The following is a 14893-nucleotide window of genomic DNA, read 5'->3' on the forward strand; positions in this document are numbered from 1 at the left end:
AGTCTTCCCCACTGCATTGGCTTTCTTAGGGAATGGCGTAGCCTCATGCGTAGGCAGGCTTTCTTCAAATTGTTTTCACAGCTTTTCCTGGGATGTTCCCAGGAAAGAGCAAGCTATTTTCCAGCTGTAGCCTCTCCCACATAGAGTGGGAGTGTCCTGTAATTGCTAACTTTCAGTCACGTAATTTCCACATCAGTTCTTGCCAGCCCAAGTCCCATGGGGCAGTCTCGTTCTTGTCTCCATCGTCAGTTTGATGGGTACATTGCTTTTTCTCATCATGTTGCAGCTCATGGTGAATTTAATCAGAGCGAAGTAATGAAGTGAAACTTCATCTCCTAATTGTGGTGTGCTGGCCACCACACCTTCACACACAGGGGTCACTCACCACACACCAACTGCAGCCCTGTCAGGTGTGGGACAGGCACTGCTTTCTAGCATACCACAGCTGGGAGAGCAAGTGGAGACAAATATTTTGCTAGCCCTAAACCTGTGGGATGCTCAGGGACAGCACAGCCATCTGTTACACTTTCACCCCAGACTTGTAGCCAACACAGTGCTTTGTGACACTGGAGACATCAGGAAGAGGCTTAAAATCTGAGCTCAATCCTTTATCCTTAGTGTTATCCCAGAAAATAAATGGCAAAATTCACACTGTGTCTGCAGAGCAAGGAGGACTGGGGTTCTGGGGAGTTTGTTCAGCATTTTTGAGGTGAAATCCTCCTCTCCCCAAAGGTAAGATCCTTTGGGCAAGGTGAAAATGCACATTGGCTTTCTTTTCAGTTCTCTGGTCTTTGGCAGGTTTTCTCTGCATTGAAACCTTTGATCACAGAGATCAAATGGCATCAGATGTTTAGGAAAGTAACTATAGTAAAGATCCTGTATCTCCAAGAAGGGATGCAGAAGGAAAAAGAATTTTTTACATGCCAAAATGCTCCCATGGCTGGGAAGTGGAGCTGGTCTGGGATAAAGCAACAGCTCCAGAGATGCCTGGGTTTAGATGAGTCCTTGCACACCTATTCCCATGTGAGCAGCAGACTGAGACAGCGGGGAGCCCAGAGCAGATGCACTCAGCCTGTCTGAGAACCTCATCTCCCATTGTGCATGCCAAAGTGCCACAAGTAGTCCCACAGGTGGAGATATGAGGTGCGTTGCCCAGGACCCCTCACCTGGCAGGCAATTGGCTAAACCCATGCAGAGCCTGAAGCACCCCCCTGAAGCATCTCTGATTCGTTGTCACAAGAAAACAGCAAGCAAGAGCAGCTTCCCTTCAAGAGAGGCCTTCAAGAATTGGGCCTCTTAATTTCTCTGTCCCTCACTTGTCATGAGCTCAGCGTACTGACTTCATTCAAAGGAGACTGAGATGACAGGCATTCTTTTTTTTCCCCATTTTCCTGTATTTCCACAGTCCCCCAGCCTACTCACATGATTGCAGCTGTGGCACACAAGGGTCTTTTCTCCCCTCACCTTGTTTGTTTATCCCTCCTTGTTTGGTTTGTTTGAGGGGAAGGCACCTCAAAACCACCCTGGAACTCCTCACGAGCAGTGGTGCTGCTAAATAGGGTCTGATGAGCTCGGTGCTACCCAGGAGATGCCTGATGACCCCGCAGCCCTGGGCCAAGTCTGGCAATGGTCGCTGGGTTTCAGCCTGGGCCGCTGGCTCGGCAGATGGAGCTCCTTCCCAAGGATATGGGCAGAGCAGCTCCCAGATTGCAGTGGGATGCTGTGGCCACTACTGGCAGCTTGGAGCAGCGCATGGACATTGCGTGCATCTTGAAGAGTCAGAGAGAGCTCTGAAACAGGGAAGAAAGTTGACTTAGCAAGGCTTTTCTCTGCTGGCTTTGGAGGAGGAGTTTGTTCAAAAAAGAAGACAGGAGTGGACCTCCCTCTTCCTGCTCCTATAGCAGCAATTAGGAATGAAAGACCTGTGCAGTAAACTCCACCTTTTTTCCTAGTACTGACAGGCTGGAATCCTCTGGATTAGGAAAAGCCTCAGGTAATATTCCTGCTCTAGACTTGAGCTGGATTTGCAAAGCCCCAGGGGGCTTATGACACTTGTTTCTTTGTGATGTCAGGCTTGCACAGGGTAATCAGCTTTGCAGCAGCACTCTGTACAAGCAGAAACCAGCAATGTCTGTGCAGCCACTTTCATGCTGAGGTGGGCTAAAAACCCTCCAGGCATCAGGAGCCATGGGGAGTGGGCCAGAGTCCCTCAAATCAGGATGGTTTCCAGAAACAAGCCTGCTCAGAGTTGCCTGGTGGAGTGAGCTGGTGAGGGTCTCTCCATGTGCAGGATACAGCCACAGGCCTGCCAGCTTGTTCAGCTCTATGGCTGGCATGGGGTTAGTACGAGCCAAACTGCTGCTTCAGCCCAAGGAGCTGGGTGAGATCCTCATGGGCCAAGGGTTGAAAAAGTGAGGCCAGTCATCCCTGTCCATCACTGGAACCACGAGGAATTTCTAAAAGCCCAGACCTGGGGTGAGGGAAGAACTCAGTATTAAGATGGTATCCTCCCTGCTTCAGGACACAAATGAGTGTATTACCAGGTGGAGCAGGATCCTGTACCACTCTGAGGAACAGACTCTGACTGTGTCCTTTGTTTCTACCTCCTTGTGCTGCTCCTGGTGTCTTGTAAGTCCTGTGTGCCGCTGGCAGAGATGTTGTTGTCCCTACCTGCACTACATGGACTGCAGAGCAATGTCACTTCACCCTCTGCAGCCAGCCCCCAGCCACTTCCACCTTCTGTTAAGCCTCGTTGGGCTTGCAGCTAATCTGTGGCAGCTCATGCGATAACCTTGGCTCTCCTTCCCCAGCAGCAGAGGCAGCAGATACCTCTTTTCTCACATCATCTATATGTGCAGAAAAAATGTGAGCAAACCTCCCCCAGGTCCCTTGTGGCAATAAATCTCCCATACACTACCCGTATTTTTCAAGCTGCTGTGGGAAATGAGAGCTAATGGGAACTGCTTTCTACCTTGCATGACTTTTCTGCTAAGAAAGGTCCATTTTAAACAGTCTAAAAGGGCTTGGTAAATGATCAATCAGTTCTTGCAGCATTTGACAGGGCAGTAGTTTGTTTATGGCTTATTATGTTTAGCTACCTATGGCTTTTTCTGCTAGGACACGTTGTATACTCTGCCTAAAAGCACCTGATAGTGACTAAGTCTTTGATAACCTGTAAAAGGAATTTCAGTATAGAAAGCTGTCCTTCTGTTTAAAGAAAGAATTGTGTCCTGATAAGCTCTTTATAGAGTGATGCTCTCCCTGAACCACCAGGAAGGTAAACATATTCAGAATCACAGAATATTATGAGTTGGAGGGGACCTACAGGGATCATCCTTTAGTCCAGTTCTTAAGTGAATGGCCCATACAGGGATCAAAACAATGACCTTGGTGCTATTAGCACCAACTGAGGCAGACTCAGAGTCTTACAATGCTGAAGATCTGAGGATCCAGGAATCACATCACTGGAACCTGAATGGAGGCCTGACGGACTTCTGACACAGGTTCCAAAACACTGGGTGAGGTTCCAATGATAAATTTGGTCTGGGGGAAGGAGACTCTGAGGGTAGGTGCACCAAGGGGTTTAGGTGTGTAGCTGCCCTTTGAGCTGGCTGATAATGTGTTTTGTCACTTGAAACACTTGAAGCCCCTGTTTAGCTATAAGAGGGTCTAAAGTCCTGGCCCACTTTCTGCTTATCACAATGCTGGATATGTCAATGTTTAATCTGTGCATGCTAAGCATTGCTAAGATCCTTGGGGTGAGGAATCCTGGTTTCTTTCAGCGTGGGGGACAGACATGCCCAGATCGACACCTGATAAGCACCTGATAAAGCAGCCCAAACATAACACAACAGTGCTGGTATCCTTGGGACATCTGGACTCCTGGGCACTGTGGGAGAATTCAGCCCACCCTGACTTGGGAGCACTTGCAGTCTGGGTGGGTTAATAAAGCACTTGCCAGAGCAGAGAGACTTTGCAAGGACCACTTAAATATTCACAGGTAAGGGTCTCTGTGATGCCATAACCCCATGGATGGAGCAAGGATAGGGCTGCATCTAGGCTCTGGGTCACCCCTTAGCGAAGTCCTTCTCATCACCCCTGGGCATAATTCAGGCTGCCAGCTAGGCCAGCAGATGCTTAATGCTTTCCAGAGACATAAGTCTTAAAGGATGGGAGGGAACCTTCAGAAGCTCTTTTACTCTGGTAGAATCTAGGCTAGGAATCCCAATTTCATCCTGTGTTGCCTCCTGAAGTGCCAGTGCCTGCTCTCCCCACTGACCATTTCATCTCTTCTCTGTGAGTGGCAGAGCTGGGGTATCAACTTGGTACCCCACAACATAGGAGTGAGGAAAACCCAAAAAACCCTGGAGACAGAGCATCTTGGCTGAGGAGTTCCAGCTTGCTTTTATAGGATTTTTCTGTCCCTGACCTTCTGCTCCTAGAGAAATCAAGACATTTAAAGCAACTCTCTGGGAATGAAATCACTGCATAGAAAGGTTGGAATCTTCCCTCACATCCTTTATTCTTGGACAGATTTTTGAGTCATAATGTCTGTGTGTTTTGGGGTTTTTAATGTGTTGCTTAATATTACCGAAAAAAAAAAAAAAGGAGAGAAAGAAAAAACAAAAAGGAAAAATAAAGAAGAAAAAGGAAAGAATAAAAAAAAAAGAAAAAAGAAGGAAGAAAACCCTCTTTCCATTTGTTATTTTTTCACCCTGGAAAATGGTGCAACTTGTCTTGAAGGACAGTCCTGTCTCCAGGCTGGCTGGGCAAGTGAACAGAGGAAGGAAGAAGAGGAAGAGAGCTCCAAAGCCAGCAACTGAGGACTGACCCAGCACATAATAACACCTTCAAAGTGAAAATGTTGTTTTGCAAAAACATAAGGGTTTCACTGGAAACCAGCCGGGCCAGAGCTGCAGAGCCGTGTCAGGAGCCAGGCCAGCACTGGGAGGCTGCCAGGTCTGAGCACTTTGGGGCTGGCAGAGTGCCCTGAGCACATGTAATCCAACCTGCTCCCCAAAACCACCCATGTCCTGGATCACCATCTCTTTGGGACAGTAATAACCTTCTTTTTCTTACCCTCCTCCCCTGGCCAGGGCTTGCCTCAGAACACTTTTATCTCAGCTCTTTTTCTCAGCTAAGTCTTGCTCATCCCAAGAATGCACTTCAAAAATTAACCAGGCAGTTAATTTGGGATCTGCTGTGATCAATCCAAAATGTGGTGACCTCTGGCATTTTTAATGGCTCCATGGGTGGCTTATCATCTCTGTATATTTAGATACTGATGTCATGGTGACAGAGGTAAATACATCCAGCCATTTACTCCTGGGCACAGCTCAGATGAGCCAGCTGCCCCCTTTTCCCCCTCCCCATACAGGCTCCTTCTTCAAGTTTTCATCCTGTCAGATCACACAGACCCCAGGAAGGGGCCAGGGGAGCTATAAGCCCAATTGCACAGAATGCATTGCCTCGAGCCACCAGCCTCAGTTTCTCCTGCCTGTGTTTCTGTTGGCAGATGTTCAGTTGTGCTGCATTAGGTGGCTTGGTGATGCTTGATGCAGCTGGAACACATCACCTTCTGTGCATTTCTCAGCAGAACAAGGTTTCAGTGTAGTCCTGGTCTTGCAATAACTTCAATTTAATATACCTCATACAATTCACACAATATTCAATTTAATATCCTTATACTCTGTACCAAAACATCTTCCAGCCCCACTGCAGTGTAGCATCTTGCCTGGCACAAGCCCAGGAGCTACAGAATTGTAATAAATTAGGAGAACTGAATAATAACAAGAAAACAGATACAGAGATGAAGTGAAAGATTCCCTTTTTCCCCTGCAAGGGCCAGAGGGGATTTCCTAGGGTGATGGCTTTGAAATAGGTAGCAGGGCAGGCAGTAGAAGGGAAAGAGAAACATCCCCACACCCCCACATCACCATGCAGTTCAGGGAAGGAGCAAAGTGCAGGGAGATAAAACATCTTTTTGCCAGCTGCAACCCTGGGAGTGTGGTGAGGAGCAGCAGGTGGAGGCTGGAGATTTCTGGGCAGCATTTCTCTGCCTGTGTTTAGTGCAGAGAAGTTGTGGGCGGGGGGAGGAAATCCAGCAGGGCTCATAATTAATGTAAACACAGATCAGCCTGTTATGTCCAGCCCCTTCCCGTGGCCCCATTCTCCTCTAGGCTCTAGTCTAACTTTCATCCTTTCATCCCTGCTCTGTGGGACAGAGTGAGGCTGCAGCCAAGAGAGGGTCATAGGAATCCTGGCACAGACATGCTCCAAAAAAGCTCAACACAGCTGCCAGTTAGCAGGCTGCCACTGCAGAGCAAAGTGATCCAGAGCCAGAGGGTAGGAAGGCTGGGCTGCAGAGAGAGCAGAGGAGCTGTGGCCCTCAGCAAGATTTAATTGGGTTTTTTTGGTGTTTATAACTCCCTGTTTTATGAAAAACCATTGCAGGTGTGAGCAGCCAAGCATTGGAAAGGACATTGTGAATAGCTTCATGCAGCATCTTGGATTTTCTCTTCACCAGCTGGAGTAAAAGAATTGAGCAGCAAAGTTGCTAACCAGGTTGAGACTGCAACGGAATAATGGACACTTGGATCACCCACCGAGCAGGGAAACATGGAAACTTTTCAAAGGGTGATGCCAAAGAAAGGCACTTGACTGAAAATGTCACACGGGTGAAGCAGAAGCCGTCCAAGGAGCTGAGGCCTATGCTGGGCGCCATCTTGCTGGGCCTCATCCTGTTCATTGCTGCGGTGGTGGCCTGGTGCTACTACACGGTGTCCCTGAGGAAGGCGGAGCAGCTCAAGACGGAGCTGATGGACCTGCGGGCGGACGGCTTTGTCATCCGCAACCAGCACGGGGACGTGGTGTTCCGGCTGGCCTTCCGCTCGGGCAGCCTGGACCTGGAGTCGTGTTCCAAGGAGGGCGAGATCCTGAGCTGCTCGCGCTCCAGCCGGGGGCCGCTCAACTTCTTCATCCAGACGGTGAAGCCCAAGGACACGGTGATGTGCTACCGCGTGCGCTGGGAGGAGCTGGCGGCCGGCCCGGCCGTGGAGCACACCATGTTCTGGGAGGACGCCCACTGGTACGGGGGCTCGGAGATGAGCACCCAGCACTGGCCCATCCGCCTGGCCGGCTACCAGGAGCCCGTGCCCTACGTCACCAGCGACGTCTACTCCTTCCGCGACAGCTTTGGCGGCATCCTCGAGCGCTATTGGCTCTCCTCCAAGGTGGCGGCCATCAAGATCAACGACTCCGTGCCCTTTCACCTGGGTTTCAACGCCACTGAGCGCGCTCTCTTCTTCCAGGCCCGCTACAAGGACTCCCCCTACAAACCCCCACCAGGCCAGCAGCCCTTCCCCGAGCTCAGCTACCGCGTCTGCGTGGGCTCCGATGTCACCTCCATCCACAAGTACATGGTGCGCAGGTACTTCAACAAGCCCTCCAAGATCCCTGCTGAGAACGCCTTCCGATACCCCATATGGTCCACATGGGCCCTCTACAAAAAAGATATAAACCAGGACAAAGTTCTGAATTTTGCAAGAGACATTAAGAAGTACCATTTTAACTGCAGCCACATTGAGATTGATGACATGTATACCCAAGCCTATGGGGACTTTGACTTTGACCCTGTCAAGTTCCCCAATGTAACAGAGATGTTTGCCAAGCTGAGGGAAGATGGATTTAAGGTCACTCTGTGGATTCATCCTTTTATACACATAGATTCACCCAGTTTTGATGTGGGGATTGAGCGTCAGCTGTTCATCAAGGAGCCATCGGGGCGGCTGCCGGCCATGGTGGAATGGTGGAATGGCATTGGGGCCATCCTGGACTTCACCAACCCAGCAGCTCGTGACTGGTTCCAGAGCCACCTGCGCCAGCTCCGGCACAAGTACGGCATCTCATCCTTCAAGTTTGATGCGGGCGAGACCAGCTACCTGCCCAAGCAGTTCAGCACCTTCCGCCCGCTGTCAGACCCCAGCATTTGGTCCCGGCGCTACACGGAGATGGCCATTCCCTTCTACGAGCTGGCCGAGGTGCGGGTGGGCTACCAGTCACAGAACATCTCCTGCTTCTTCCGTATCATTGACCGCGACTCTGTCTGGGGCTACGAGCTCGGCCTCAAATCCCTCATCCCCACCGTCCTCACCATCAGCATGCTGGGGTACCCATTTGTACTGCCAGATATGATTGGAGGAAACTTCCTCCCTAACAAGACGGAGGGCGCGGTGGAGATCCCCGACCGGGAGCTGTACGTGCGCTGGCTGGAGCTGTCGGCCTTCATGCCCTCCATGCAGTTCTCCATCCCGCCCTGGCTCTATGACAAGGAGGTGGTGGAGATTGCGCAGAAGTTCACGGAGCTCCACGAGTCGCTGGTGGCCCCGCTGCTGCTGGAGCTGGCGGGGGAGGTCACCGACACGGGTGACCCCATCATCCGTCCCATCTGGTGGATCTCGCCCCGCGACGAGGCCACTCACCGGATCGACTCCCAGTTCCTCATTGGGGACACCCTCATGGTGGCTCCTGTGCTGGAGATGGGCAAGCAGGAGCGAGATGTCTACCTGCCAGCGGGCAAGTGGCGCAGCTACAAGGGAGAGCTGTTTGAGAAGACGCCAGTGCTGCTCACCGACTATCCCGTTGACCTGGATGAAGTTGCCTATTTCCTCTGGGTTTCCTAACAGATTTCTTCATCAGCTGTGCAATAGACCCAGTGATTACTAATGGTTTTTAATGACCTGGAAATTTAAATAATTTTTAATTATTAGCAGTAAATATTAGTAGCAATATTTCAGAATGAAATTTGAAGGAAACGCTCAGACCTCTTTTTTCTGTGACAAGTGTTCTACAATAACTTATTAAAAGATATTGAATGAGTGCTGTTGTTATTGCATTGTGACAATGTGCAGAAACACAGTCTCTGCTCATAATCTTTTCCCACCAAGAAGTTCCATGCATGTTTCTTGTATCTAAAGGCAATTACATGGTCTCCTTTGTTACCCACTTTTGAAGATGGTCCCTTGGGACATTGAAAATTTCATGTTCTTAAGTGAAAGAGCCAGCTGCAGTAAAAAAAAGCTGCTTTTTTTTTTTTTTTTTTTTTTTTTTTTTTTTAAACAAAAAGCCATCTGTGGTTATCCTGAAGTGGAAGGCACCCAATTTGCAGCCTTCATACCAGATGGGAGCTGATGCAAGTGTTAAGAGTTTGCATTTCCCCTGGCCTGAGCTATCTGAGCAGCAAGAACGCTACAGCACTTGCTAGTGCTGTGCCAGCTGTTTTCTCCCTTTTATAAATTACTGAGCACCACGTCCATAGTGTGCATTCAGGTAAGCCTGTAAAATGTGGTGATATCTCAAGGCAGTCAAGGTTAAATCCTAGTATCAAGTCATGCAGGGGTTTATACTTAGTAGGATCCATGTGTGTTTTAGGACCATGTTTAGGACAAAGGCTGCAATCTGTCAGGCTCCAGGAGAGAATTTGGCCTCCTCAGAGAGTTCAGACAATTGACAAACCAGCCTGATTAGCCTGCTGCCTCAATTTCCCCACTGAGAATGTTTTCCCACCCTGTGTTAATGCAGATCCCTGTCCAGGACAGGTGGATCCTTCTCATCCTTCTGCCCATAGAGGTGACCTCTCCAGAATGAAGGTGTCTCAGCAGCTCCTGAAGGCTTGGGGTAATGAGGCTGGCTGTGAAACACTCTCCACTCTTGGTCCAATATTCCTTGCTGTTTTTAAGTAAGGTTGACACAACTGAGTGGTTTAACAGAGTCCAGAGGTCTCTGGGCTACAGTGTGCCTTCCCAATGTGAGAGACAGATCCCTTCGCTGGCTCCAGCACATCTCCAGTAGGCACCTGGGGGGTAAAGCTATGTGTGGCCCCAGGAGAGGAGAAGGCTCCTTTTTTTAGGGATTTGCCCCAGGGCTGCTCCATACAAAGAGTAAACAAAATGGGTCTGGGGAACACTGTACTCAGTGACAGCTTGTTTGGTGCCCAGAGGACCCAAAACTAGCTCAAACCTGTTATCCATCTGTATGTCCATTGTGTCACAAGGACCCTGCATGGACTCAGCAGCAGAGCCAAGTGGGGTGAGCCAGAGTATCATTTAGATGTCCCTGAAAGCAGCTGGAATTGCAGTAATGCTATAGCTGGTAGAGCAGTGGAGAGAAAAAACCAGCCTTAATCCAGGGATGTGAAAGGGAAAGCAATGATCAGTCTGGCAGTTGTGCTCAGGGTTAACAGGACACCACTGAAACTTTACCATGGGTCCCAAGCCAGGATAGTAGTTTCCAGTGAGGCATCTCTCCCAAGGCTGAGTGTGTTTCTACAGTTGCTGCTTCGAAGCCCCAAATGGTCCCCCACATCTGGTCTTGGGGGAACCAGAGGGTCCCAGGGTGGCCCAGCAAAATTCCTCTGGCTGTTGTTGCTGCACTGAAAAAAAAATTCTGCAAAGCTCAGTCCCACAGTGCTGAGAGATGAGAGAGCCAGACTCCATCACCCTCATACAGTACCTCTGCCTCTGTGATCAATGTGCTCTGCATGCACACACAGCTCTGCCACCCACCTGCACCACAGGCTGATGGGGAGAAACAGGCAACACTGAGACTTCTTGCAGACTCTGGGGATGACATGGGATGCTTGGTCCCATGGCTGCAAAAATGTCTCCCCAATCCCTTTCCAATCTGTCCCTCACTTTCTCTGCTGCCCAGCTGAGCCACAGCAAGCTACTGGGGACAGGTGCTGGAGGCATCCTGTGAACAGGTGGCACCACAGCCACCTCTCCACATCCCCCTGCCACCCAAGGGCTGTGTGCTGCTGGAGGGACATCTTATTTGCCTTGCTAAGCTTCAGTCCTCATTGTTTTTTTACACTCCCAGTACTGTGCATGAGCTCATTGCTGGAGGTGCTGTGACATGCAACTCTCCTCCAGAACTTGGCTGACCAAAGACTGCCTGTTTTTTGGCAGGGGGAGTTTACTGTCCTCTTTGATGACTGCTGAGCTAAAAAACACCCAGCCCTACAGGCAAAATAAAAAAACCCAAACTAAAAAACCCCCTGTTTTTCTCTACTTGGCCTCTGGGATTTTGTGTCAGCACAAACCATCTTTATGGTTCTCCTGGCACAAGAGATCTGCAGGCTGGCAGCTCTTGCCCAGATTGAGGTTTTATTTTTTCCTGAGCTGTCAGCCTGGCCACATGCCCTAAAAACTTCCACTGCTGTCAGCTTGTCCTTTCACCACAGTCACCCCAGCGCTGGGCTCTGCCTGCCTGTTGGCTATTTTCTTACTTTTAGTCAAAGCTGTGATTTCAGGCAGGTGTGGACACGCTCACAGCTCGGTCTCCTGGGCCAGCAGCCACTGCTCTGCTGTCACCCATAGGCACCTTCTTGAAATCCAGTTTGCAACAAATTTGGCTTCTGTTGTAGCTACTCTGGGGTTTGGATTTTGCCACTAACACTCCTCCCTGTGCAATGCACAGCTGTGGGTGTCTTTTCAAGCACTGCCACACAGCTGAAACCCAGTAGGGAGCTGACCCCGCTCACTTTCCCCATGTCCATGGTGAGCCTCAGACATGCTGTCTACACACTGTATCAGGTTTTGGGAGGATGTAAACCAAACTCAAACCCAAAGCACCAGTTCCTAGGAGGACCCCTGTATCACTGAGGATCTCCTGCAAGGCTGTGAGTGCTTTAAGTCTTCAGCAGGTCTTCAGCAGTGCCAGCTTCATCCCCAACGTGATCATCAGCCAAGTGTATGTATGGCACTCACACCCAAGGAAGAAGTCAAAGGAAAAGCATTGGGAAAACGTCTTTTATTGCAAAAGGAGTGAAATGAAGTCCCTCTCAACCCTCAACCCACGCTGTATGGATTGCCACTGATAGTGATGCCCAATGGTATAAGGCATCCATGGTTTGTGCGGTAACAAGAAAGAGAAGGAAAGCATCATTTGAGGCAAAGGGGTTATGTGGGGCAAGGCAGGCTCCTAAATGAGGCCCTCCAATAGTCACAAACATCTACTCCATCCATGTCCTTGCTGTCAATGCCATCTGGAAAGGGAAACCCTGGGGATAGTGGGGACACTAAGAAGGACCTTCTGGAGAGCCCAAGGGAAGCTGAGAACAGGCTTGTCTTGCTCATCCCCTACAAACAGTCTTGAAGTGTGTGTCCTCTGAGAGCAGCATGGACTAGCAAACCCCCAGACTCTGTGTTGATAAACATGTTTTGAGGTGAATGTCAGTAGAAATAGGGCCATGACCCTAGAGGTGTGTATGGTCCCCACCCCTGGGGGCTGACACAACACTGGCGTTCACCCGGACTTGGCCTTTTCCAGGCCAGGCCTAAGGCACAGCTAGTGTCTTTGCATTCAGGACCTAATGGAGGACAATCCTCAATCCAGTGGGAGTCTGGCATCACTGTGAACACAACAGTGAGGTTACTGCCAGCTTCTCCTTTTAAAACATACATCAAAGCTGCAGGCTGCAAGCTTTAAACAAAACAATCTCAATCCTGATTTCAGTGAAGACTAGGTTAAGAAAAGCCCCAAATCTTCCCGAACCACCAGCCTCACCCAACTTGGTACAAATGGACATAGTTAAACATTTTTTTGTTTTCCAAAATTTTATCTCAATCAAGGTGATTCATGTTACAGTTCATACCAATTAGGAATTAGAAAAGTGGTTAAAAACAGACCCACCAGCATTACAGTCTGACAGAGGACAGCATGTACAAACTCAAGCATCCAGAAAACCTGATACACAACAGTGCAAGCTTCAAAATTCAATCACTTAAGCATCATGTGTGAAAAGGCTGAATCCAACTCCCAAAGTTTGTTTGGGGCTTTTTCTTGGCCGAGACAAGCTAAATCCAGCTTTGGCCAGTGACCCACGGTGTAAATCAGAGAAATATCCCTAGCAGCATTTCCCAAGGTATCTGTGCAGCTTCTGGTCTGCAAGGTCTGAGAGATCCTCAAGTCCTGCAGTGCTACAGCATAGTGTTAGAAATAGTGGTTTTGGTAAAAAGTTGGATGTAAAGGGCATCTAGAAGCCTGTGAGAGAGCTCAAGGCTGCACAGATGAACCTATCCCAAACATCAACCCACAGTCCTCTCAACAGCTTTATCTTTCTCCTTGCTGGACCACTGAACAGCCATGTCCACTTGTGTCCTAATTACAGCATTTAGAAAAATAAGGGTATTCTATAATCTCACCAATTCACTGATATAGTTAAATTAAAAAAATTATCTTCGTTAATAAAATTCTTTCTTTTTGAGGGGAAGGGAAAGAAAACAGTGTGTCTAATGGAGAATTTTCTCCATGACCTTCCTGACAGTGCCTGAAACCACTGCAAGGAGATTGAAGGCACTCATCTGGCTGCTCCCATCATTTTAATAGTAGAAGGATACTATCAGGGATGCTGTGTTTCTCTTCACATAGCTTCATTCCTCATGAGTGATGCATATGATGAGCGGCACAGAACCAGGGGAAGAGATGACAGTGTCTTACTGATGCCTTAAGTCTTAGCTTTCATGTTTTTCAGATTTTGTGCTGCCTAGTGTGTAGTTCTGAGCCTCATATTAAGTGTTAGTAAGCTCTCTTCACAGAGTACATAGACAAAACAAATCCTTTTCCAGATGGAGACCAGGGACAACTGTTATAAGTTTTGAGGTCCAAAAGTGTAAAAAATGGTGGACTGAGGAGAGAAAACAAGAAGGATGGGACTTCATAATCTGAAGCTGTAATTGGACAATTAAACCCCAATGTGCAAATGGGCCAAAACTTATCAAAGTGTTAGACCTCATGACCAGTCGTCCATTTTGTGACCATTTTGGGTCCATCCTGGGTGTAGCCCTGGCCACGCTCTTGTACTGCCCAAGATGTATCCTTAGAGGCCTTTTAATAAATACCTACATTATCCTCTTAGCTCTGTCTAGTCTCTGTTCCAGGTCAGAGGGTCTTCCCAAGGCATCATCATGGTCATGCCATGATCCTTCCCATGAAGTCCTGTGCCAAGGATCCCAGTTCTGCACTGGCAGCTGAGCTGTGCAACATTTCTCCTCCACTTAATGACTCCTGTCCTGATGACAAGTATTTCATGAGCAAAGGTTGAAAGGGAAGAGCTGGAGCTTCTCAAAGCATGGTCTTCATGCACTTCTGGGGCTGCAGAAGCTCCCTCCATACTTCGCCCTTCTCAAAGGCTTTGGCCAGACTTACCTCCTCACCTTCAATGCCACCATGGAAGCAAGGGCCAAATCCTGCCAGTGCCCTGATGAAGAGTGACACTGCATTTCCAGGATTAATTCCTTGCCAGACAGTATCTGTAACTTGCCACATCACCATTATTTGCCCTGGTGGCTGAGAAGAAACGTGAGTCCTTCAGAATTAAAAGCCTGAGAAAAAAACAGGCTTCCGGAGACGCATGTGCACCTACTGGGCAGGGGGGACTGTAAGGCTCCCTTAAATCTCATTTTGAAATTAAATTATACAGGTCTTAAGGGAGTCCATCAAACCAGACTTTCTTACTTCCTAGCTACAAAACCACTTCAGATTTTGCCCCTAACACCAAAATTTCTCCTCCTGTATCCCATCACAACTTTAACCTTAGTGCATCTCCTTTTCTGCCTCCTGAAAAGCTCTGTGGCAGGAGATGGGCTTTGAGAAAGAGCCTCACTGGAACCCCTTCCTACCCAAAACATGCACCATCTTCCTGGGTGGCTGACTTGTGCCAGACCCATGCCCAGCCCAGATACAATCCCAGGAAAAGCCCCACAGATACTGAGCTGTCCTCGGCTGTCTGTAGCCTGGGCAGAGTGCCCAACCCTTCCCAGCCATCATGATTCAATTCTGCAGAAGCTTGTTAAAAATTCAGGGGCTGATACATGGTCCCTGCTGGGGCAGAGCT

General features: G+C 49.0%; 1 protein-coding gene across 1 annotated transcript; it reads left to right on the top strand.

The window, feature by feature from the left end:
- The first annotated feature begins 6459 nt into the window (after nt 1–6459).
- Nucleotides 6460–8833, top strand: LOC134563806 (myogenesis-regulating glycosidase-like). The gene has a single exon (XM_063422102.1). It carries the CDS (start codon nt 6585–6587, stop codon nt 8679–8681), a length of 2097 nt encoding a protein of 698 aa, XP_063278172.1. The 5' UTR covers nt 6460–6584; the 3' UTR covers nt 8682–8833.
- The last annotated feature ends 6060 nt before the right edge of the window (nt 8834–14893 follow it).

Source organism: Prinia subflava, chromosome Z (assembly GCF_021018805.1).
Source record: "Prinia subflava isolate CZ2003 ecotype Zambia chromosome Z, Cam_Psub_1.2, whole genome shotgun sequence".
In the NCBI taxonomy this organism is placed as follows: domain Eukaryota; kingdom Metazoa; phylum Chordata; class Aves; order Passeriformes; family Cisticolidae; genus Prinia; species Prinia subflava.